The sequence below is a fragment of the Solea solea genome, chromosome 18, assembly GCF_958295425.1.
Source record: "Solea solea chromosome 18, fSolSol10.1, whole genome shotgun sequence".
In the NCBI taxonomy this organism is placed as follows: domain Eukaryota; kingdom Metazoa; phylum Chordata; class Actinopteri; order Pleuronectiformes; family Soleidae; genus Solea; species Solea solea.
In genome coordinates this window covers 10,729,119-10,751,436 of record NC_081151.1, presented here as the reverse complement: position 1 = coordinate 10,751,436, position 22,318 = coordinate 10,729,119, and the positions used below count along the sequence as shown (strand labels likewise).

Here is a 22,318-nt window from a genome sequence, read left to right as displayed (position 1 = left end):
TCACCAGGCTGAAATGACTCATATACAATGTTTTACAGTGGTATGACTTGGACCTGATTCTGGTTGCCTGGGCACAGAAATGGGATTGTCTATTATGATTTTCAAATCAGACGTGTGTCACTTCAAAATGTGGTCCTAGTGCAGAGAAACACTCCATGGCCATTTTATTAGAAACACCTCGTCAAGTGCTTGTTAAAGCAAATATCTAATTAAGAGGAAAAGTGATCTGTAGAGTTTACAGAGAATGGTCCACAAATAGGGAAACATATCCAGTGAGCTGCAAAAACACCTTGTTGATGATGTCAGAGGAGAATGACCAGACATGTGCAAAATGAAATGAAAGAAAGGCAACAATAACTCAAAAAAACATCATTACAACCATGGTTTGAAGATCATCTCTAACCACATGTGGAAGTAGATGCAATACAGCAGCTGAAGAACACAGCAGTGCCATTTGTCAAGCAGTAGATGAGTGTATATCTAATATATCCATATATCCATTTAGTTTTTTACCTACATGCGTGAGCGTTGTCGTCGTCATCGACCTGCACCACTAGCACGGCACAGCCAATGAAGGAGAAGAGTTATGTTCACATGAACAGATGTAGATATGTGAACGGTCAAATCTGGATCGGTATTAAATCTGTCTGTGAATGCAACCTTTGAATTCAATGGAGAAGTAATTCCCACAGACTGGAAATCAATGGAAAGATTTTTGGGATTCACCAAATAAATGTACTGAATTGTTTAAGCCTCAACTCAATCTCCAGTGTAACTTTTTGGTTATTGCAGTGTTATTATTCTGTCACTGTTTGGACTTCATGAACAGAAACAATGTGACATTATTTACAATTTATTAAGTCTCTAAAACATATATATTTTTTTCTATTTAACGATGTGCTTTCAAACGTGCACTCTGAGATCCTGTGCTGTCAGTGTTTTATTTTGAAAACCGGAAATCGATGTCCTTACAAATCAGCTTGGTGCATTAGATCGCGTGCGTTTTTTACCGTAAAGCCTTTGTAAGGAGGGCGCTAAAATTCAGCCTCAGATGGTTTGACCATACCGTGATGGATTTTGGATGGACTGGACAGTAGATGGCGCTAATGACCAGCCTTGCTTTCAATGATCCTCGCATCCTCGTTGTGTAACGTATTATTTTCATGTATGCATAAAATTATGTGAAACTTTGAGGATAATTGTCATTATGATCAGTTTGAATAGGATTTCAGTGAGTAATGTCTAAGTAAAGTGTGGACACATGACCTCAGAACTTCATGCGATGAATGGCTTTGAAGATTTTTTTTTTTATTTAACCTTAACCCTCCTAACCGGACCTACGTGCATTTACAATCACACGGTTTCGTGCTGTGGATGTACACCTTGCTTATAAACATTACAATCTCCTCAGAACGGATACTCTGGCCGGATTATTATTTTCATTGACGTTAAACCTACACCAGCGTGTTTTCGACGTCTTCATTTTCACAGGTAAGGGTCTTCTCTTATCCTTTTAATGTAAAACCTACGAGAAACATGCTACATTTTACCGGAAGTTACCAGAATTACCCTCTACAATAAAACCATTTTACACTTGGCTTGGCACGTTAATAGTTCCTTGTTTTATTTTTAAAAACGTTCTACCGGAAAGTGTAACGCTTGTGGTTGACTCTACCATTTCAGTTCAACATGTCTTCCTTTCAGACCGTTATCTGTCACTAGAAGCGTCTGGATATTTCGCCGACTCTCTACGTTTTGTAAGTATTTGAGTTTAATGTGATTGGTTGACGTCGAAAATGATATTGCTACCATTGTTAAATTACCCACTGCATTTGCTGTCATTCGGCTGTTGTTTTAACTGGTAGCTGCTTTAGCTTGGGGATGTTAGCCCGCTGTGTACTCGGGAACACGGTCGTTGACCTGGTTCTACATGACCTGGTTAGCGGAACATCTACTGTCTGAATGCGGTGTTGAATAGTTTATCAAATCTTACACTAGCATTTGTACTTAGTTTGACTTGTCTTTAGAATTGTGTGTATGATGCATGTCCCTTTGAAAAGCTGCTAGCAGTGACGATAAGCTAGCTGCTTCGTAATCTAACGTCATGTCTACGTAGCTAACGTGGGCTAATGTGGCTGTTTGTGAACATAGTTTCAGCTGCAGGGACATTAAACAATCACCCAGATATACACCGAGCTCTGTAATAATTGAGTCCAGATTTGAGAAGTTTAAGTTTATAGTTCATAAGTGTTTTATGAACAGGACCCATGTCGTATCAGACAGATTAGGTTTTTGTTGTTGTTTCACTTCTCTATGTTTTGTTGTGCACAATAAATAAACCTAAACCTTAAAACTATTATATTTTAATATACATATATTATGGTTGTAATTAAACTCTGCGTTCAGTTTAAGTTTTCTAGGGCTGCAATCATTATTCGGTTTACAAAAAATATATTTTTGACGATTTGAGTTTGTTGTTGATTTTTAAATAATTTAAACCAGCTTTATGATTTCTCAGCTTCTTAAATGTGAATCTTTTCTGGATTCTTTGCTCCATATAACAAAGAAATCATTAAAACAAAACAAGACATTTGAGAACATAATTTCCAGATTTGAGAAACACTGATCAACATTTTACAGACCGAACAAGTACTCGATTAATCGAGAAAGTAATCGACAAATGAATCGATAGTGAAAATAATTGTTAGTTGCAGGCCCAAAATCTCTTTACCCCAAACTGGTACATTCTCCTACCTCGTATACACAATAAAAAGAAATATTTCAGAAATATTGAAAAGTGAGAGTGGGTGGTTGTTTGTCTATATATGTGGCCCTGTGATGGACTGGTAAACTGTCCAGGGTGTACCCCACCTATCGCCCTATGTCAGCTCAAAATATTGAAACGGTTATCAAACGCTTGCGTGCCTTTGATGATGCTTTATCTAAACTGAATGGAATAAGTGATATTGAACAACACATTTTCTTCTACCAAGCAGGAAAGCAACAAGCTCACGGGTCGTTGTCAGCCTAGACACAGAAAAACAGCATCATCATCCTCATCAATGGTGTGTCTACATCCTAGAGCCGTCACATTCTCCTGTGTCCGCTCAATGAACCTGAGTCTGCTCAGCTCTCATCGCGGTGAGTGTTTACAGCAGTGCTGTCCTTCCTGTTTGCACTACGGGTCTCCACGTTCCTTAACCTGTTTGCCTTTGTTTCTTTCCAGGCTGCACATGTATGGCGTTTGCGTGTCTTGGAGGGGAGTTTTGCCAAGCCCAGCACCTAATGCGTATTGTGGACAAGTGAACAGGAGACAGCAGTAAGCTAAACACTGCCATTCACTCACACAGGTATGTAGTAGCATGAAGGCTGGTTTACATACATTTTGTGTTTACCAGATTACAGTCCATAGATGCTGGCAAGGAGAGTTAACACTGAAGTTGTGATACAACATAAATATGTCGTTATAGAGCTAATCAATGAATATGTGTCTGTCCCACAGGTCCTTCTTGCCTCGTTGAACCCATATGAAGAAAAGCCAACCTTCAGTTTGTCACCTGTCCTGGGGAGAAGGGGTGGAGTTGATTTTAGCCCAGGACTTTCTTGTCTGTTCTACTCCTTTCCTGCTTTTCCTTCCCTCTTCACCTCTGACTCGTACAAGTCTTCATTGAATGGGCTAAGAAATTTGAAGGATTGAAGGATAGATCCTTTTTCTATCCTCATTTTCCCCTGGAATTTAGGTCTTTTTCATCCAATCGTGTTGTAATCCCAATTTTATTTTTTCTTTGCCAAGAATAGTTACATTTTTTATTTTTTCCAAAGAATTTTTTTTGTTAGACTAAATTTTTTTTGCCAAATCAATACAATATTTACATATTTACATTTAGTTAAGTGTATTTTTTATTTGCTACTTTTGAGAAGAAATAGGAGTTTTGCTTTTATTTCTTTGACAATCTATCTTTTACTCCTTTTTTTTGAAAGCACTGTACCTCTCTTACTTTTAATTCTTCGTTGAAAAACCTTTTATCTGTCTAAAAATGAACCGACCAGCTCCAGTGGAAATCTCTTTTGGCTCTCTGAGATTCCTCATCACTCACAACCCCACCAATGCACAACTGGGAAGGTTTATAGAGGTAGTGTATTTTTCAAATCTTTTTTAAAATTATTGTTTATCTTCTTTTATAGATGAAACAAAAGTGACATGGTGTGTGAAATATGTTTTATAGGATCTGAAGGCATATGGCGTTAACACTTTGGTGAGAGTGTGTGCTGCCACGTATGATAAGGCACCAGTGGAACAAGAAGGCATACAGGTTCTGGTAAGTGTTGAATTCTTTTGAAGCATCTTTTTCTCTGATGTAATAAATGCATGAATAACTCACTCAGCTAAGACCTTTGATGGTAAAGTTCTAATGGTCAGTTGAGAAGTTGGCACGTAATGAGAGACCATAAATGTTGGCAGCAAAAAAAAAACAGCAGACAAAGTAAATACTTGAATTTCTTTCCAGGACTGGCCTTTTGATGATGGTTCGGCTCCACCAGACCAAGTGGTGGAGGACTGGCTGAACCTGCTGCAGACAAAGCTCAGAGATGAGCCTGGTTGCTGTGTGGCTGTGCACTGTGTTGCTGGATTAGGACGGTAAGAATGAAGGAAACTAAAGATTCACAGTATAACAGTATAGACATTAGAATTTTCGGTTTCTGTGACATTTTATTTTAATACATTTTATTTGTATCAAACATTGAAATACATTCAGTAAATGGTAGAAATGTCATGAAGATAAAGTGCATTTAGTAAACAAATCTAAAAACAAAATGAAATGATATCCGTTCTTTGTCCTCAGAGCTCCCGTGTTGGTGGCCTTGGCTCTAATTGAGTGTGGTTTGGAATATGAAGATGCAGTGCAGTTCATAAGAATGTGAGTATATAGTGCTCTGCTTCTACTCCAGAGTTGACATCTATGTCTGTACATACATTTTTTTGAGCATTATGTCTGTAATTAGGAAGCGTCGTGGGGCGTTGAACTCCAAGCAGCTGCTTTACCTCGAAAACTACAAACCTAAACTGTGTCTGCGCTGCAAAGACACTGTGGGCCAGAACTGCTGTATACAGTAGGAATCGACAACCCCGACACAGCCTCACTGCAACTTCATTGGAAATTCTCATCATTTGATTTTAAATGGGAAGTTCACCTGATTTTTTTCTTTTCTTTTTTTTTGTAATTTATTCAAAGCACTTTTGAGATGCAGCCCTGAAACTGTAGAGATATTGAAAGTTGTTATTTTCCATTCCTTGGTCTGTAACCTCACATGTAGCAAAGCTGCACAAAGATTTAGTGAGTCTTTAATTCCAGAAGGTGGCAGTATTGCAACATCATGGATGCGATCTGCCATTTAATCCCATAGAAGAAGAGAAGAAAGCAAACCGTTTGAATTTAAACCGTCACATTGAAATTGTGTGGCATTAAAACCTTTATCACAAAGGTCACTCACTATAATGAATTCTTTTTGGTCACATTAAGGTCAGACTTAATCAAGCTTTATTTCGTCTAAGCGTTGACACTGAACCTTGTATAAATAGTTGTTCGTATGTTCACATGGGTTAGGCTTGCTGAGGCTGCTTTATTCCTGTCTTTTCTTATCGAACCAAATCACTGTCCTGCAGTCAGGATGTGGCATAGTTGACAACGATTTCAGAAAAGTAAGAAAAAGATTCAGGCTTTGATGCAAATAGGAATTATGCTGTATTCAATAATGCTACAATGTACCTCTGTACTGTGTGCTCCTAGACCGTGTAGAAGGTTGAATCACTCGTCTTTACTTCTTCTTCCCACTGTACAAATGTGAAGCCAAATTAACCTGGATACAGGAGCTGCCATCTTGTGCTGGTCATTGAAGTCTGTGCGTGAGTAGTGAGAGTGGAGCCCTGGTGTTGACGTCTCGCCATTACACTCGCTCGATCAATCACTGGCTACTCAGTCTCAGCTGTCAATCACAATGTTTACCCCTAAAAATAACTAATTTAAGAAACAAACACGCCAGAAATTCACATCAAGAATGACAGGAACACAGTCTCAAACTCATGTCGTTGGCACCGGCTTTTAAAATGTCACCATGGCACAGGGTCAGCATGTTAAAGGGATAGTTCAGGTTTGTTTAAGTGATTGTATGTGGGCCCCAGGAATTTACGCTATTACATTACATGACATGCTATCACAGAAAACATGGCTGTCAGCAGAGACACACTGGGAAAACAGATTTAAAGACACTTGGAAAATGGCTCACCTAATTCAAAATCACATTCCCACCATAGGAACTAGAACTAGTCCCAGGAACTAGGGACTTGACTGGGACCATAACTTAGAATCATGTGGGTTTCCTCCACAGTACTGGGTGGATTTTGTTGCCCCAGAAAGACAGAGTGTAGTACTGAAAATTTCAGGAACCTTCAGGGTGGAGCTTGCAGTGCTGAACATACCTACCATGGTTCTCAAATTGTGGTATGTGTACCACCAGTGGTACGCAAGCTTCCTTTGGTGGTACTTAGAGGAAAATCAGAAATACTGTTCTACTGTATATACCAGGATATGTGCTCATATAGTTTGAGTAGAAAATCAAACTATATAATAAATTTAATATTAATAATTAGAATCACCTTATTTCATGCTCCATCTTAATCTAATTACACTATACCAGTGTGTGAAGTATATGTGTAGAAGAGGATAATGATGAGAGAGCAAATTATCTTATTGGGAATAAATGTTTGCCTAATGTGAAAAGTCTGTAGTTGACTTCTAAAAAGTTTCAGAACCACTGATGCAGTAGATTATATGAAGTGAGCCTAAAATCTGTCTTTTCTTTGCGTCCCTTTTGGCAGCCATGTTTGTTCAGTATGGACGGGCGTCTATGTCTCTGGTTGTTCTCGGCACTGACGGTACACTGTGTCAGTACCCTACACAACCTCACTTTTTAAAAAAAAAAACCTGAACTATCACTTTAAAAATCAGTCAGGTAAATGTTTTTTACAAAGGGGGACGCAAAGCTTTTGGTAGATTATCAGTATTTATTAGGGATGCACCGAAATGAAAATTGTTGGCCGAAACTGAAAATCAGGAAAGACTTGGCTGGAAACCATATGAAGAGAGAGAATGTTCTCCATTAAGACTCAATGGTGTGAAGTGAATGTCGCAGCCAAGTTTCACTTTTGCGCAAAGAGTCTTTCCAGCATTTAATAGGTGCTGTTCCACCGTGTACTCACATCTTGTTGGAACTGTTTTATTGGTGTTCCAAACTGATCTTGGACAGACTCTTACCAGGAATAGACAAGCGCGTGCTGGCTGCAGTTTTTGCATCCGTCATCACAACATCCTTTTTCGGTCGTGTTCGGTCAACAAGTCCAATGTAAACACTTGAGATTTGCCGTTAAAGGCAGTGAAGGACTAATGAGCTTTCAGTAAGTGAAACTGTAGGTGTCACACATTCATTGAACAGGTAACTAATACAACAATCTTCCAAAAGCTTTGTGTTTTCCTGGTACAGTAAGGATGGAACGAGCCAACATGGCCGCCCCTGAAGGTCAAATGGCCGTTGTCTGTGTCTGCCTCTGTCAGCTACTGTGTTTGTAAGATGCTGCTGGTCTTTGTGATGCTGTTATTTATTTCCTTCCCTTGTATCTATTTGTACTTGTTATTTATTTGTTGACTCCGCTGTGTTTCTTTGTGAAATGTCCATCTGCTGGGAAAAAAAAACAACAACTATTAATTAGTCTTGGAAAATTAAAGTGTTTAGTAATGTAACTTGTGTTTTCTTTTTCCTTTTTTTCAATCATTGAATCCGTTTTGTGTGTCTGTCTCTGTTGTGAGCTTAAATAACGAGTACTTTAGTTTGATGTGCAATCATTTGGAATTAATCTAATTTCTAGGATCTCATTAACTTTAAGTATTTTTGAATACAGACTGCTTCATAACAATGTGATCACCTGGAATCATGTGCTTAAATCATCCATCCAACTGGTGTATAGGTCTCAAAATATCTTAAATTGACCATACTTGAAAAGTAACCTAATAAATGTACTTCAATTTTCACAGGAAAGGTACAAATGAATGAGAGAATTTTAAAAATGTGTGTGAAACATAAAAAAGGTCTCAACAGACGTAAGGATTTAAAAGACAAATCCTCTTTTTTCCCCTTCTTTTCTCCATCAGCTGCAACTGTTCAGTAGGTTAGGTGATATGATGGTTGTCCATCATGATAGAACCATAACAATATTACACAGAATTTCAAACTAAAAGCATTAATAACAGACATAATTCATTGATATTAAGTTGTGTTCTGCATGTGGGCTACAAGTTTGAGACCTTTTCCTCTTGAACAGTTGCTGCCACCCTTGTGTCCTTCATTATTATGTGGTATTGTACCAGAAATCCTTGTGGTCACTAACATCTGACTTGCCTCACTTTTTCCACTGTTAACCAATGACTTACTTCCCCAAACCTGAGTTATCCCCCAACATTGTTTTAGCTATCGTATGATTGCCAATGTTTAAATTAATCGTTGTGACATGGATACGTGGGGTAAAATTATGCAATTTATTTAGGAAATCTAGTGGAATAAAAGTGAACATTGTCGGAGATGTAAAAACAAGTACAAATGCTCACCAAAGATACTTGAATACAGCAGCAAAGTAGTATTACAGTACTATTTGACATCAGTGAATGTGTGTTTATGAATACATAATATTATATGGATGTGTGGCTAACAGCATGTCTGCTAGTTCCAGGTCACAGTGATTGGACAGTGTGTGGCTCTAACATGGCAGCTGCCCAGTATGAGGCTTAGCCCCCCCCCCCCACCTCGCTGTGTGTGTTTGTGTGTGTGTGAGAGAGAGAGAGAGAGGTGGGGGCCAGTGGCTGTGGGGATGCTGTGTGAATATGACTATCAGTGTGGAATTACAGTATCACATGGAGCCAGTGCAGTCACGGCCGACTGCTTTTATCGACTGACCTGACAGGAAGTGACCGTGAACAAAAGAGCCACGGTGGAAAAAGATACAGCAAATCGTCCGTCGTCACAACATTCCACTGGTTAATCGATTCATTTTCTGTTGGTTTGACACGACCTTGTAATAACGTGATGGACACTTTACAGATGAGAGGATAAAAAAAAAGCTGGGGATCATTGTGAAGATTATGCTTTTTTAGTAGCAGCTGCCACATTATGTGTGTTAGTTCCACAAAGTCCTATACAGCAACAATAAAGAGCTGTGCAGGTTCATACGGCACACAAACACACAAGTGTGTGGACACAGTGCTGAAGTCAGAACAGGACATACGTATACAAGTAAAAACTACACAACACTTGTGTCATAGTTTGTTTAGAATGTCAAATATTCACCCATACGTTGCAGAACAATGCTGTATATCATTTTCTGCGCATGAGTAATTCTGGGCTTTAAATAATAAAGGTAAACAAATCTATTTTAGACGGAGCAACTGAATATTTAGACAATTACATAGTGAGGGTAAAGTTAAGAAATTTCTATTATCAGTCAGTACTCCGATTTACATTAATATGTTTTGTAAAATGTAAGAATTTGATTAAAAGAACGGCACATTTGTGTTTCCATTAACTAGTGAGTGAATACAGAGAGTCAGTTCAGCAAGGGAAGCACTAGGTGGCACAAAAGTCCATGTCAACACAGAAGAATAACAAGGTGCAATCAGTAGCTGTTGGTACATGGTGATCTTTCACTGCTCCTTCGTTTTAATATTATCAACTGTGTCTTCTATTTTTCCAGTACAGCAAAATGCTAGCCCCTTTTATCAACACACAAACCTCCTTCAAGCACAAAACATTTCAGTGCTATATTCCAAGACTTCATCCAAATTGTCTGTGTTTCCATTCTTGTGACAATAGAGGAGAAATGTCCAAATTAAAACAGGCTGATGGGAACCAGGGCTGGCCAAAGCCTTTAGGGGCCCTAAGCTGAATTTGATTAGGAGTAGCCAGTGCTTGATTAAATGTAACACTTTAATTGCATTACCTTTAGTTATTTACACCAACATAGTTAAGTTTTGTTTTGTTTTTTTATCCTTAGCGGGAAATATCACACAAATGACCTAGTATTAACTTTCATATTCAAAGTGAAAAAGGAAATGTTATAATAGTGTTTTAATTTGCAGTTTTTATAATGTGAAAGACAGAAATGAGTGAGTGAGAAATGGGCTATGTCGCAAATACCAAATAACACACAATGGACTGTTATTTAGAGTATTGTGTATATTTCTACATTGCTGTCAATCAAAACCACCAACCCCACTCTCCCTCTCTCTCCCCCCCCATTTTGCCTTCGGCCCCGAAACTCCCTTGGACAGCCCCTGGCTCTGAAGTCAGAGAAACGAATTGATCCAACAGAGGGCGCTCTCACGCCACTCAGCAACATTAAATAAACTGTCCGGAAAATAACACTGATCGTGATGTTGGTTGATCGCTCCACCGCCTGTAGCTTTTCTATATTTAATTTAATTTAATTTAATTTAATTTAAATAAAGGAGTAGGAAGAGGAGAGGAAGGCTGATGATGATGATGATGACTCACTTCACGCTGGTGATTAAAGGATGACAAACATTGATTTTGTTTTTGTATGATCACTATTTTTAATGGACAAACAACTGCAAACGGATGTTCAGATGTTTCCAGGTTTGACACAGGAGAGAGAGAGAGAGAGAGAGAGAGGGAGGCACACACACACACACACAGAGAGAGAGAGAGAGGAAGGAGAAGGAGGGGCGGCAGAAGGAAGAAGGAGGGATTGAAAAGAAGAAAGTAAGGAGCTGGAGTTTTTTTTTCTCACCCCTCACATCTGGATGTGTGTGACTGCTTTCACACAGAAGAAAAAGAGTTTGGATGTAAGAAAGAAGAGGACGAGTCTGGACTAAACATTCAAAGAAGAGAGAGAAACAAAGAGAAGCACGCAGAGGAGGAAGAGGAGAAGTTCATCTAACGGGACAGGAGTGTGTGTGTGTGTGTGTGTGTGTGTGTCAGTCAGTAGCAGGAATGTTGCCGGTGAGTTCTAATTCAAAGCAGCTTGTGTTGTAACCGCTGGATGAATGGGTTTGTTCTCAGTGAGAGGCAGAGCTTCTGTTGTCTCACACACAGAGTGTTAAAGATCTGCTGCTGCTGATGTTTGACAGATTTTCACTCTGACTCTGCTGCTGCTGCTGCTGATGATGATGATGATGGTGATGATGATGAACTGTGTGAACAGACAGACTGAGATCAAACTGAGCACATCTGCCACTTTATGTGTTTAAATGACAATGCATGTATTATTATATAATAGGGCTGCAACGACTAAATTAATCATCAATATAATCATAATCGATTAGTCAGTATGAGTGTCTATTCAATAATCAAAACAAGTTTGATTATTATACCATCTTTGCAGCCCTATTATATAATAATAAAAAATGTATAATGTACATAACTATTATTTATTTATTTAATGTGACTGAACTTGCTTCTTTAAAGTGGTAGTTGAGGTGTTTTTTTTTGTAGTGTAGTTGTAGATGGCTCTGCTGAGCTCGCCCCCTGCTGGCCCCCTGTGCTGAGAACCAGCCTCTCAGAACCACTGTGACACTGTGTCTTTGGCTGAGAAGTAAATTGAGAACCTCTGCTGTAAATCAGTCTGAATTTCAGTTATTTTGTACTTGTGCACTGGAGACTTGATTAGTATGCGTGTGTGCCTCAGTGCACGCGTGTTTGTTTGTCATCTATAGACTGTAACTATCTTTAAACTCTTTCATATTTCACTCTCAACATTGTGTTCAGCTCTGCAATATCCAAAGTATGATCTAGTGCAGGCCTATTCAACCAGTGGCCCACCGGCCAGATACACGGCCCTTTTTAATTTCCCTACGGTCCGTGAACTCACTGTAAATGAAGCTGACTTTATGATAAGACTGCGTCTCAACGGCTCTCATGTGATATGGGTACACGTGTGTGTCGTGTTACCACACCGCTTGTCGTGGCGGGACAGGTCAGAGACGCTCACGTGACCGGAACTGGACTGACACAGTGCACCGGGATGTCGTTCGTCAGTTCCAGAGCAAAAAGACTTACTTTACCAGCAAGTGAAAGCACTAAACCGGGGTGTTTAATGTGCAAAGACTGCATTTCTGTGCTAAAAGAGTGCATTAACTTAACTTAAAGAGGCAAAAGTCAAATCATGCCAGTTTTCCCGAGGGCAGGGAGGAGCGGGGGTGGAACGTCCAGACAAGGGCGTACGTTTGGTTACAAGACTGGGAGGACACTTTCGGTGTGACCCTAAAAACTCATATTATTTACTATAATATTATATTATTATATTATTATATTTCTGCTCGGCTGTGATGCATTCACTCGCTCTTCTCTCACAGCATTGCCCCACACGTGTACTTTGCCCTGTCTCTAATATAAGTAGGGACATTTTGCAAACCTTGCATCCAGAAACCTTTTTCTTTTATAACTTCCAGGTACTATTATCATCATTTCAACACAGTCAAGTGGCGTCAAATGATTGTTGACAAGAACAAAATGTTGTTGTCATGTTGTCGTCTGTCCCGCTTGTAAAGTGGACTGGCTGCTGTCTGGATTTGATTATAATGGCTATTTGTATTCCTTGTAGCAATATATTTGCTATAATTGCTATTAACCTTTTAGTTTAGCCAAATGATTATTATTATTATTATTTAGGACAAATATTCTTGTTGCCTATTTTCCTTCTGACGTTGATCTGGTGTATGTAAGTGTACAGTGAGTGCAGCGTTAGGAGCATATACAGTATAAACGCAGTCTGTCGTTTGTGCAGAAACTGGATGAAATGAATATTGTATCGTTTTTGTAACAAGAAAACCCTCTCATGTCGTAATGTAGTCACCACTTAGCCGGAGTCACGACTGGAATAGTGGTCTCAACCTGCCAACAATGAAATCAGTTAAAGCATGAGAATTCCTGTTTCCATCCTTTCCTTCCTTCCCTCCTTCCTTCCTTCCTTTTTCTTACACACATACAGAGCGAGAGGGAGAACACACTACAGCTCTTTGTGACTGAGTTACGCTGCTGTCAGCTCGACACAATACACTGAAGATATAGAGATGTGTTTACTCCTGGGACAGAAAGAGAGAGAGAGAGAGAGAGAGGGAAAGAGGGAGGTTCAGGCCTTTTCTTTTCTTCACTGTTTGATCCAAAGTTTTGAGGGAGTTTTTATTTCAGCTTGTGTCTTTGTCCCAGTGTTCGCAGCTTCATGACTGTAATTTCCCTGAGCGGCCAACACAATGTTATTGTCTGGATAAAGAGCAAGAGAGAGGCAACATTGCTGCCATACAGTATTTACATTCTCTACGCGGACACTGATGAATCGCAGAACACCTTTTGTCACAGATTGTTATGTTCCCCTCAGGACAAACTGTAATCCAGGGCTCTGGCGCTTGCAGTTTTTCCGTCATGATATTGCAATAACACTCTTCATGATGATATGTTGCAGCATCTCAAAATAAATGTGTTTGTTTTGTTAGGGAACCGTATCTAGTTCACAATACATAAAACTTTTATGACGCCAAATGAATCTGTAAATAACAAAAACTGACAGAAATAAAATAGAATCTATAATTAAATAATCATGGGCTGGCAAAAGAAAAAAACATCAAAATGAAATGTCGTAAAATCAAGACTGTGGACTCTTTTTACATGAATCCATGTAACGACTTTAATTAATTGTGAAGACCTGAAAAATTGTGTCAGGAGAAGAAATGCATCTAGTGACGATGAGCTGGTGATCATTTAACCCTTTCACACCGTACATTTTGTATTACTGTAATTATGCGACAGTTTGTGCTATTGGAAAATCGTCAATGGTTTCTGAAAGCTTAAGTGGTTATTACGGTAATTTCACTTTCACTGCTGCAGGAAGCCGGCGAATCAGCGTCTTCTCACCAGAGAGGAGAGAGTTGGAAAAACATCTGTACATAGTTTCCAGTTTTGGTAACAAATGTTACTTTAAATATAGGAAAATCGGCAAATAGGAAAACTGGGCACAAGCAATTAGTTACAGGTCATTTTCTGCTCCTTTTATTATTAAAATAAGTTGAGAATTAAGGGTTAGGTGTTAGAAACACCTGTTTATACCTACATTTTTTGTTAGTCAGACAGTTTGAAGATTTGAGGAGGGTGCTGTTTGTTATTATTATCATTGTTATTTTTAATAATGATAATAATAAAAATAATACTTTTTTTTATATAGCACTTTTTATAAACTCAAGTCACTTTACATTAAAAGATTAGTTCTGGAGGAGAGGGGGTGATCTCTGCAGTGGGAGTGAGTGAGTGAGTTCTGGACATGTTGAAGTTTACTGAGGAGTTTTGCTGGTGAAATGTAAGAGGATGCTGTTGCAGTAGTCGATTTTGGAAGAGATGAATGCATGAATTTCCTCAGCAAAGGAGGGGAGTGATCAGTTCATTTTTATTTTTAAATTTACATAGGTAGATTATGTTTTGCAACGGAGGCTGTGTGTATTTGCCTAACTGAATATTTGTAACGACATGCATTCAGACTGTTTCGTTGTGTAAATAAATAACACAATATTTACAATATTGAGTAAATATTAATTATGCGTGAGTAAATTAGCTGAAAAATGCAAAACACTGTGGCGTGTTATTGGTCGCTGATTTGTTCTCTGTGAGGTTTTGAACAGATAATATGTAGAAACCTTTTAAACTGTGACTGTTTATCAGGATACGACAGTTTAAAGTAGTACAGACTGTTTCTGTCTCACAGAGCTGGAGCTTATGTTTCAGTGTCGCACAGACTGATTTGTGACTTTGTGTTCGGGGCAGAGCGAGGTGGGGGTTGGTCAGGACACTCGTCACTGTCAGCTGTCACTGTGGCCCACTGTGTTCACACACACACACACACACACACACACACACACAGACGGCACCAAGAACAGTCAGCTGAGCAGTTATTGCTGAGATCTTTGTATTTGTTTCTGAAACAGAGGCAGAATAGTAACATCCGCAGCAATGAAGATCACTAAAAGTCACACACTGCAACTTTAATGGTCCCGCATTTAACATCAGGAAGGGTTTACTGGCTGACTTAACCTACTATCCATACATTTGTATAAATATATAATCACGTTGAAATAAAGTTTTAATAAAAAGGCCTTTAATATGTACTTAAAGGGCCACTTCACTTTTTACTAATCCGGAGATAAATGTGTTATTCAATCATCAGACAGTGGATGTGCGATACAAATTGTAAAAAAATTAATAAAATTGGCAAAAAGTCGACATCAAAGTCACTTCCTTTAAAGAAAATAAAAGCCCTACACTACACTTTACTGTGTTTCTGTCACGTTTTATGAGTAAAAGACCGGGAAAAAAATCCAATGAATAAATAACAAAAACTGGTCCATTTTAATCCCATTACTCTGTATGTTAATTAAACAAACAGCAGCATCGTAATGATTTTAAATTTATTCTCCCTTTGACTAAGTGGGGAAAAGGCAAGGGCCTTGTTTTACGTAGGCCACCATCTTGTGCCACCATGTTTCTACAGAAGCCCTTAATGGACAAACTAGTGTTCCACTTCAGCTTTTGAAGAGGAAGCTAACTACACTGACATCCAACGTAGGAGTGAGCAGAGGAATCATCTTTTAAATTCAGCAGTATCACCATTCGTCATTGATTCTTACATACTAGAGCTTTAAAAAAACTCAACTACCACTCATGATTAAAGCTCATCCCCTGGTTTAGTCATTAAAGTTGCTTGAACAAATGCATTACGCCTCATCCTCAACTCTAAATATAATATGCTATAAGATTAGTATTTATCTGACTCCATGATTAAGCGAGGTGATACATTGGAAAGTGGGTGTGGCTACCACAGAGCTATTCTCCCACCGTGTGTAACACTTTCCTAGTTCTAGACCATGTACTGTACCTTCTATTTAAAACAGATGTCTTCATGTGTAGTATTTAAACAGCAGTGGCTTCCCGGTCACACCCTCCCCTCTCCCCATCACTGACCAGAGAACATACCATTCACATGTCTCAGAAATTCAAATGAAATCTGTGTGGGATTCAACCTGCTGCCGTGAAATCATCCCCCAGGTTTCCTGGTCAGAGTGACTGTCAATGTAAAAAGGCTGATTAAAAAAAACACAGTGGTCAGCGATAACACCAGTTTGACAGATGGCACGGACTGAAAACCCCATGAGAACCCGCTCACCTTGAAGGGTGTGAGCAGATATGATAATAATAATAATAATATACACAATCCATCATCATCCAAAAGCTTATGACAAAGCCAACACAGCCTTAAAGGTCCAGTGTGTAACATTTAATGGGGGGTATTGGCTTTGAAATACGACGCTGGTTTTCTCTGCTTCTTCTTCGCCGGCTCTGCCGTGGTGAACGTCTAAGAACGTCTCACTCTATCGCTGCCTTGATCTTATAGCACCTGGCTCGTGTATGTGGTGCCGTTAGAGTTGTTCCGATTCCGATACCAGTATCAGAAATGCCTCCGATACTGCTGAAAATGTTGGCATCGGTATCGGCGAGTACTGGAGTCCATGCACCGATCCGATACCACATGATGTATTAGAGCTCCGTTAGCTCTGACGCGGTTCTTCTTCGCCACTCTTGAAACAGTTGCGCTGTGCTGTTTTAGAGATGTGAAGAAGAACTGATCACCCGACACCTGTAGACAAGGAGCTAACGTTAGCTCATCATGTCGGCGGTTTGGCAGTATTTACCAGTTAGCTCCGTTAGCGTTGTTAGCTGCGTTAGCGCGCCTACAGTGAAACTGGAGCGGCCCATTTATTAAACGAAAAGAGCAGCGCTACAACTAACCGGCGTACCTGTGTCCTGCGTATGTATGCCTCTGTTTTTAAAGTTTAGCGTTACTTCAGAGACTCATTTTATCTGGTGTCATGTAAAAATGATGTCACACGCGTCCTTTCCCAGTCAGTCGTCATGGAAACATGAAGCTCTGCCAACGTACAAGCTGAAAAACAAGATAACATATCACTGGTAAAAATAAATGGTGTCCATTTGCTGTATTCGTTCATGTTTTACAGAGGGTTTAACCTGAGCCAAACCTTACCACCAATGCTAATCATATCACAGTCATGCAGGCGTAGTATGATATATTGTTTTTTATAACACACTGGTATCGGTATCGGTACTCTGTATCGGCCGATACCCACAGCACAAGTATCGGAATCGGTATCGGGAGGGAAACAATGGTATCGGAACATCTCTAGGTGCCGTAAAGCAATATGAGTTTCTAGCGAGACCCGAGACTTCGCGAGACCTCCTGATTCTGGAGACTCTGGGTCGGTAGTCCTGATCTTGCAAGGCTGGTTTTCTGTGGGGGGTTGAGGGGGTTTTACCCTCATTTTTAATTAGAGTAAAAATCCTGCATAGTTCTTTTTTAAGACTTGGTTTTTGGGTGAGGGTTATAATTGGGTTTAGGTTAGGATTAGGCTTTTAGTTGTGATAGTTAAGGTTAGAGTAAGCGGATACCAAATGGATTATGTATATGTGTGTGTGTGTATTTAGAGAGCTTGAGAGATCTTTGCCAGTGTTCTCCGGTCATGCTGCATTATATCTCTGTCACCTCCCTAATCTCTGTCCTGCGGTGCTACCGCCGCTGCCAGCTTCTTCCCATAACACGATTCGACAAACTATCTGTCTGCACGTTACATTTGTAATGACGTTTAGCACATAAAGATATTAGTCATGTTTTATTTTGTGTCCATGTTGGAGGTGTATCATTCAGAATAGTTGTCTTGGTCCTGTCATGGCCTGTCAGTCATTCACAGGCAGTGCTAAAATTAAAGTCACACAAATACCGTCATGTATTTTAATCATGAAGCATTGATGATTTTGTCAGCCGAGGTGTCGGTTCTTGACCCTGAGTGACCTGGCCGGCTCCAGCTCTGCTGGACTCAAGGCTAAAAAAAAAAAGGGTTGGCATCACAACGTCTGGGACTTTTTTTTTAAAGAAGTGTCACTAAACTTAGTCTATGGTCGATTATCCTGTCAAATGATGACCGAATATTTAAGAATTTGGGAGAAATCATTTTTTCAGTGAACAGATCAGACTTTGCAGTATTGTCGATATTTTTTACTTAGTTGTATGACACTTTTAAAAGAGTATAAATTAGGCTTTATTTATACCTTCTTGTCCCAGGTGATACATATTGTAAATCTACATAGTTCCTCATTTATGTTGAATTACCAATTATAACATGTTTTCACTACATTTTTAAAGCATTTAAAGATTACATTTAAAAGTAAATCTTTTTTTTTAACTTAGTGGTTACAGATGCTGCTACAGAGAGAGGGTTTTCTTGGCCGGAGCCTTATTCACAGAGCCAGTTTACTGGGAGATACCATCCATCTTTTTTCCCCATCTGATACCAATATCACAAAATCTGATACAGTCTCTCTTTTTTTTTTATCTTTTTATATTTGTGCTGATGCATTTGCTGCCGAACTATAACCAGCCATTTCAAAAGCTTCACAATGAGGATTTATTTCCAAAATGATGAAAAAAAACACATCCTGAAACAGGTTTATCATTCAAACATTTAAAAAAACACATATTCATTCACAGATTCAGCTCAGTCTCAAAGTGTCCACACCCCCATCCCCCCACCCCTCATATTTACTGAAACCTGATGTCCTTCCCCCCTCCCTCCCTGACACACACTCACTTATATCTGTATTTCCTGCCCTGTCACACACACACTTACACACACATTCCTACCTACTGTAGACACCACTTTCTCCAATCATCTGTCTCTCTCACACACACACACACACACACACGCGCACGTCCTGATGTGTGCGCTCTCTGCTCAATGGTTTCCCAATGAGGCGTTTCTTTGGCCGCTTGCTGGAGCAGCTGCTGTTTCTGTCTAAAAACCTCAAAGTGAGTAAATGCAGCAAAGCGAGGAAGAAGCCCGCGAGCAGGGGAACCAAACCAGTGGTGAGTGATTAGCAGAACTCCTCCACTTTTTTTTTTTTAATTTTGAAACCCATAGACACTCAGTCAGGGTTGTTGCAGCTGAGCTCTGAGTCAGAATAAAGTAAGTCCAATGGCATGAAATGAGTGTTTTTCACTAAGAAAATGTTACGTTCCTCAGTGTTTTACGGTCAAATCAGTTAAAGTAGTGTGTAAGGAGGAGAGTCTGGGGGAGTTTACTACTGTACTTAATCAGACTGGTTGTCTGGAGTGAACCAGACAGAGTCTCATATCGGAGGATGTGCACCAACCACTGTTCCACTCTGCCTGTAGGAACGCCCCAGAGTGTCTAACTAATAAAAGGAGCACTGATGTGTTTATTGCAGCAGTGGGACTTGCAGTGTGTTGTTTGTCACTCTGGCCTGCTCACTGTCTTACACTCCACTCTGTCTATCTCTTTCTGTAAGGCTTAAAATAGCCAGAGTCACTCCATTCAGCACCAGAGGCATTTTAGGAACCACAACCCAATCTCTCTCTCTCTCTCTGTATGTGTGTGTGTGTTGTGTTGTCATGACTGACAGAAGGATTTTGACACATCCTCATTATTCAATTAAGCAAATAAATTATGAGGAGCAGAAAAATCACTGGAGGAAATTGTAGTGTCTACAGAGTTTGTTTGGGTTTGTGAAGTCTATGGGAAAATGAGCTTCTACGTCTCACTTGATTTATGACGTCTGTTAACACTTTACCGAGGACTTAATGATCTCCGTCACTGGATTTAGCTCTTCTTCAATAGAACATGGTGTCACGTTTGTAAATCATGTTCCCATTTAGAGGGAAATAGACAATAAAAGGGGGTGACGGTGTAGCTCAGTGATGGTGCTTTCACCTACAAGGTTGTGGGTCTGATTCCTGGCTGTGCTAGTCGATATGTCCTTGTTCGAGACACTTAACGCCATGTTGCTGCTGATTGGCTGTCTCGGCTACTAGTGATTGGGTATGAACGATTTGTGATGGACAAATACGCTGTGTAAATGTGTATAGCGATATAAATACGGATACTATTTACTGTAAATAGCATTTACTTTAAAGCACGGCAGACATGAATGGACACCAGTGTGATTGACAGCTGATGTCGTCCACTACGAGCATGGGTGTCTTTGATTTTCCAGTTTCAGAAAATGATCATGCACGATTATGGTCAAATGACTAATCTCGAAAGACTCAAAACATTGCGGTCAAACTATCTGACACCCGTTTCTCTGTGGTCAAATGCTGAATTTTAATCCTTGAATGGGAAAAAGAATGAGACCCAATAACTGCAATTTGAGCAACTGAAAAAAGAGAATTCTGAACAAGACTGATAAAGCTGTGATCAGCACATTGATATCTACTGGCATACTGGAAATCAGACATTTTTACTGTACAGTTTGAGAGAAATTTCAAATTAAAAGTCCCACATTCACACTTTTTTTTTTTTTTTCCAACTTTATTTATAATTTTTCCATAGCAAAAGTATTTATACAAGCATTTATTACACAAGTTGTCAACCCTGCCCCCCACCCCCCACCCCCCATCCAGGTGGCATCCCCACAAATATATTCACACTGTACAAACTACTAACCCGGTAACACAACATGGAAAAGGAAAACACAAAAACAAATAAATATAAACAAATACAAAAACACACACCAACAAAAATGACTCAAACGATCTATAGCGACGAGTATGGTCGTAACACCAACAATTCGGACTTCTGGTACAGGAATAAAAATAAAAAATAAAGAGTAAAAAATAGTGCAACATCAGAATCTGGGTATCAAGAAGACCAGGGCCACTACCCAAGCAAAATAAAATAAAAATAAATGAATAAAAACAAGAGGTCACGTAAAAGGCAAGTTCCTGACATGGGTCATGAATTGTGACCAAGTTTTGTCATATTTACCCTCCAACCCCTTTACTGTATACCTAATTTTTTCTAGAGCTAATCCCAGCATCACCTCTCTGATCCAATGAACATAGGAAGGGGGATTCTTTCCCTTCCAATTCAGCAGTATCAGACGGCGGGCATGTAACGATGCATAGGCGAGTGCAGTTTTGTGGAGATGTGACAACATTAGCTCATCACTGACTACACCGAAGATAGCTAACAGCGGGTCAGGTTGCAGTATCTTGCCAGGTATTGCTGAGAGTGACTGAAAAACTGATGACCAAAAAACGTACAATGATGGACATGACCAAAACATGTGTCCCAAAGAAACAGGAGAATACTGACATCTTGGACAGTTAGGCGCAACATTCGGATACAACTTAGCCAGTCTGTCATTAGAATAATGCAACCTGTGAACAACCTTAAATTGAATCAGGCCATGTCTAACACAGAGAGAAGATGTGTGTATGCGCTGTATAGCCTTTTTCCACATGCCCTCCGGTATTGTTTCTCCAACATCTCCTTCCCAGGCCGCCTTAACTTTGTCCCACATTTGAGGGCAACTATTCAGAACCAATGCATAAATCCTAGATATTGCTCCTTTATTAAATGGATTTACATTAAGGACAGAATACATTAGATCTTTCGGAGGTAAAGACGGATACCCTGGGAAATATTTAGAAGCAAAACTACGAGCCTGAAGGTACCTGAAGAAATGCTGTTCTGGTAGATTATGATCTTCACATAAAAATTTAAATGATGCGAAGCCATCATCAGTGAAGAGATCTTGAAAGTAGACCAAGCCTCTTCTATGCCAAACTGCAAATGCCTGGTCCATTTGAGATGGTGCAAAAAGATGATTAGACATTATTGGAGAGAGGCTACACATATTTGTCATATTAAAATGCTTTCTGAACTGACGCCAAATCTTAATCGAATTTTGGACCACCAAATTTGAGTTCAGATCAAATGATTTGGTATCCTGGGGGAGAGGGGCAGTCAAGATTGAAATTGGGGAAACAGAGAGTGTAGCTCTTAATTCCATATCCGTCCACACCGGACCCTCCCTATCCGCAAACATGGTTATCCAGTATGTGAGCTTGACAATGTTAGCTGCCCAATAGTAAAATAGGAAGTTAGGTAAACCCAAACCACCATCGGACTTAACTCTCTCCAGGCTTGCCTTCTTTATACGCGCAGGTTTATTATTCCATATGAACGAAGAAATAAAGCGATCCAGCTGGGCAAAATAAGATTTTGGAAGAAAGATGGGAACCATTTGAAATAAATAGAGAAACCTGGGCAATACAGTCATCTTCACAGCATTTATCCTTCCTGCCAAAGAGAATGGGAGTTTTGACCATCTATCTAAATCA

At 39.6% G+C, this 22,318-nt stretch overlaps 2 protein-coding genes across 3 annotated transcripts in view; both read left to right on the top strand.

Moving 5' to 3' along the window:
• Positions 1 to 1,631: 1,631 nt before the first annotated feature.
• On the top strand, positions 1,632 to 6,003 carry ptp4a2a (protein tyrosine phosphatase 4A2a). The gene is made up of 8 exons (XM_058616155.1): positions 1,632 to 1,757; positions 2,997 to 3,141; positions 3,227 to 3,350; positions 3,503 to 4,133; positions 4,227 to 4,319; positions 4,509 to 4,639; positions 4,845 to 4,919; positions 5,005 to 6,003. Exons 4-8 carry the CDS (start codon positions 4,038 to 4,040, stop codon positions 5,114 to 5,116), a joined length of 507 nt encoding a protein of 168 aa, XP_058472138.1. The 5' UTR covers positions 1,632 to 1,757; positions 2,997 to 3,141; positions 3,227 to 3,350; positions 3,503 to 4,037; the 3' UTR covers positions 5,117 to 6,003.
• Positions 6,004 to 10,847: 4,844 nt separating this feature from the next.
• The window catches only part of ppp1r13ba (protein phosphatase 1, regulatory subunit 13Ba), a 54,546-nt gene continuing 43,075 nt past the window's right edge, over positions 10,848 to 22,318 (top strand). Inside the window, exon 1 of one of the 2 annotated variants that reach the window (XM_058615364.1) lies at positions 10,848 to 11,064. In XM_058615364.1, coding sequence (XP_058471347.1) covers positions 11,056 to 11,064 — 9 coding nt within the window. In that variant the 5' untranslated portion in view covers positions 10,848 to 11,055. Of the gene's footprint in view, positions 11,065 to 18,799; positions 19,037 to 22,318 lie in introns of those variants that run through there. The other variant, XM_058615363.1, reaches the window with a different exon arrangement.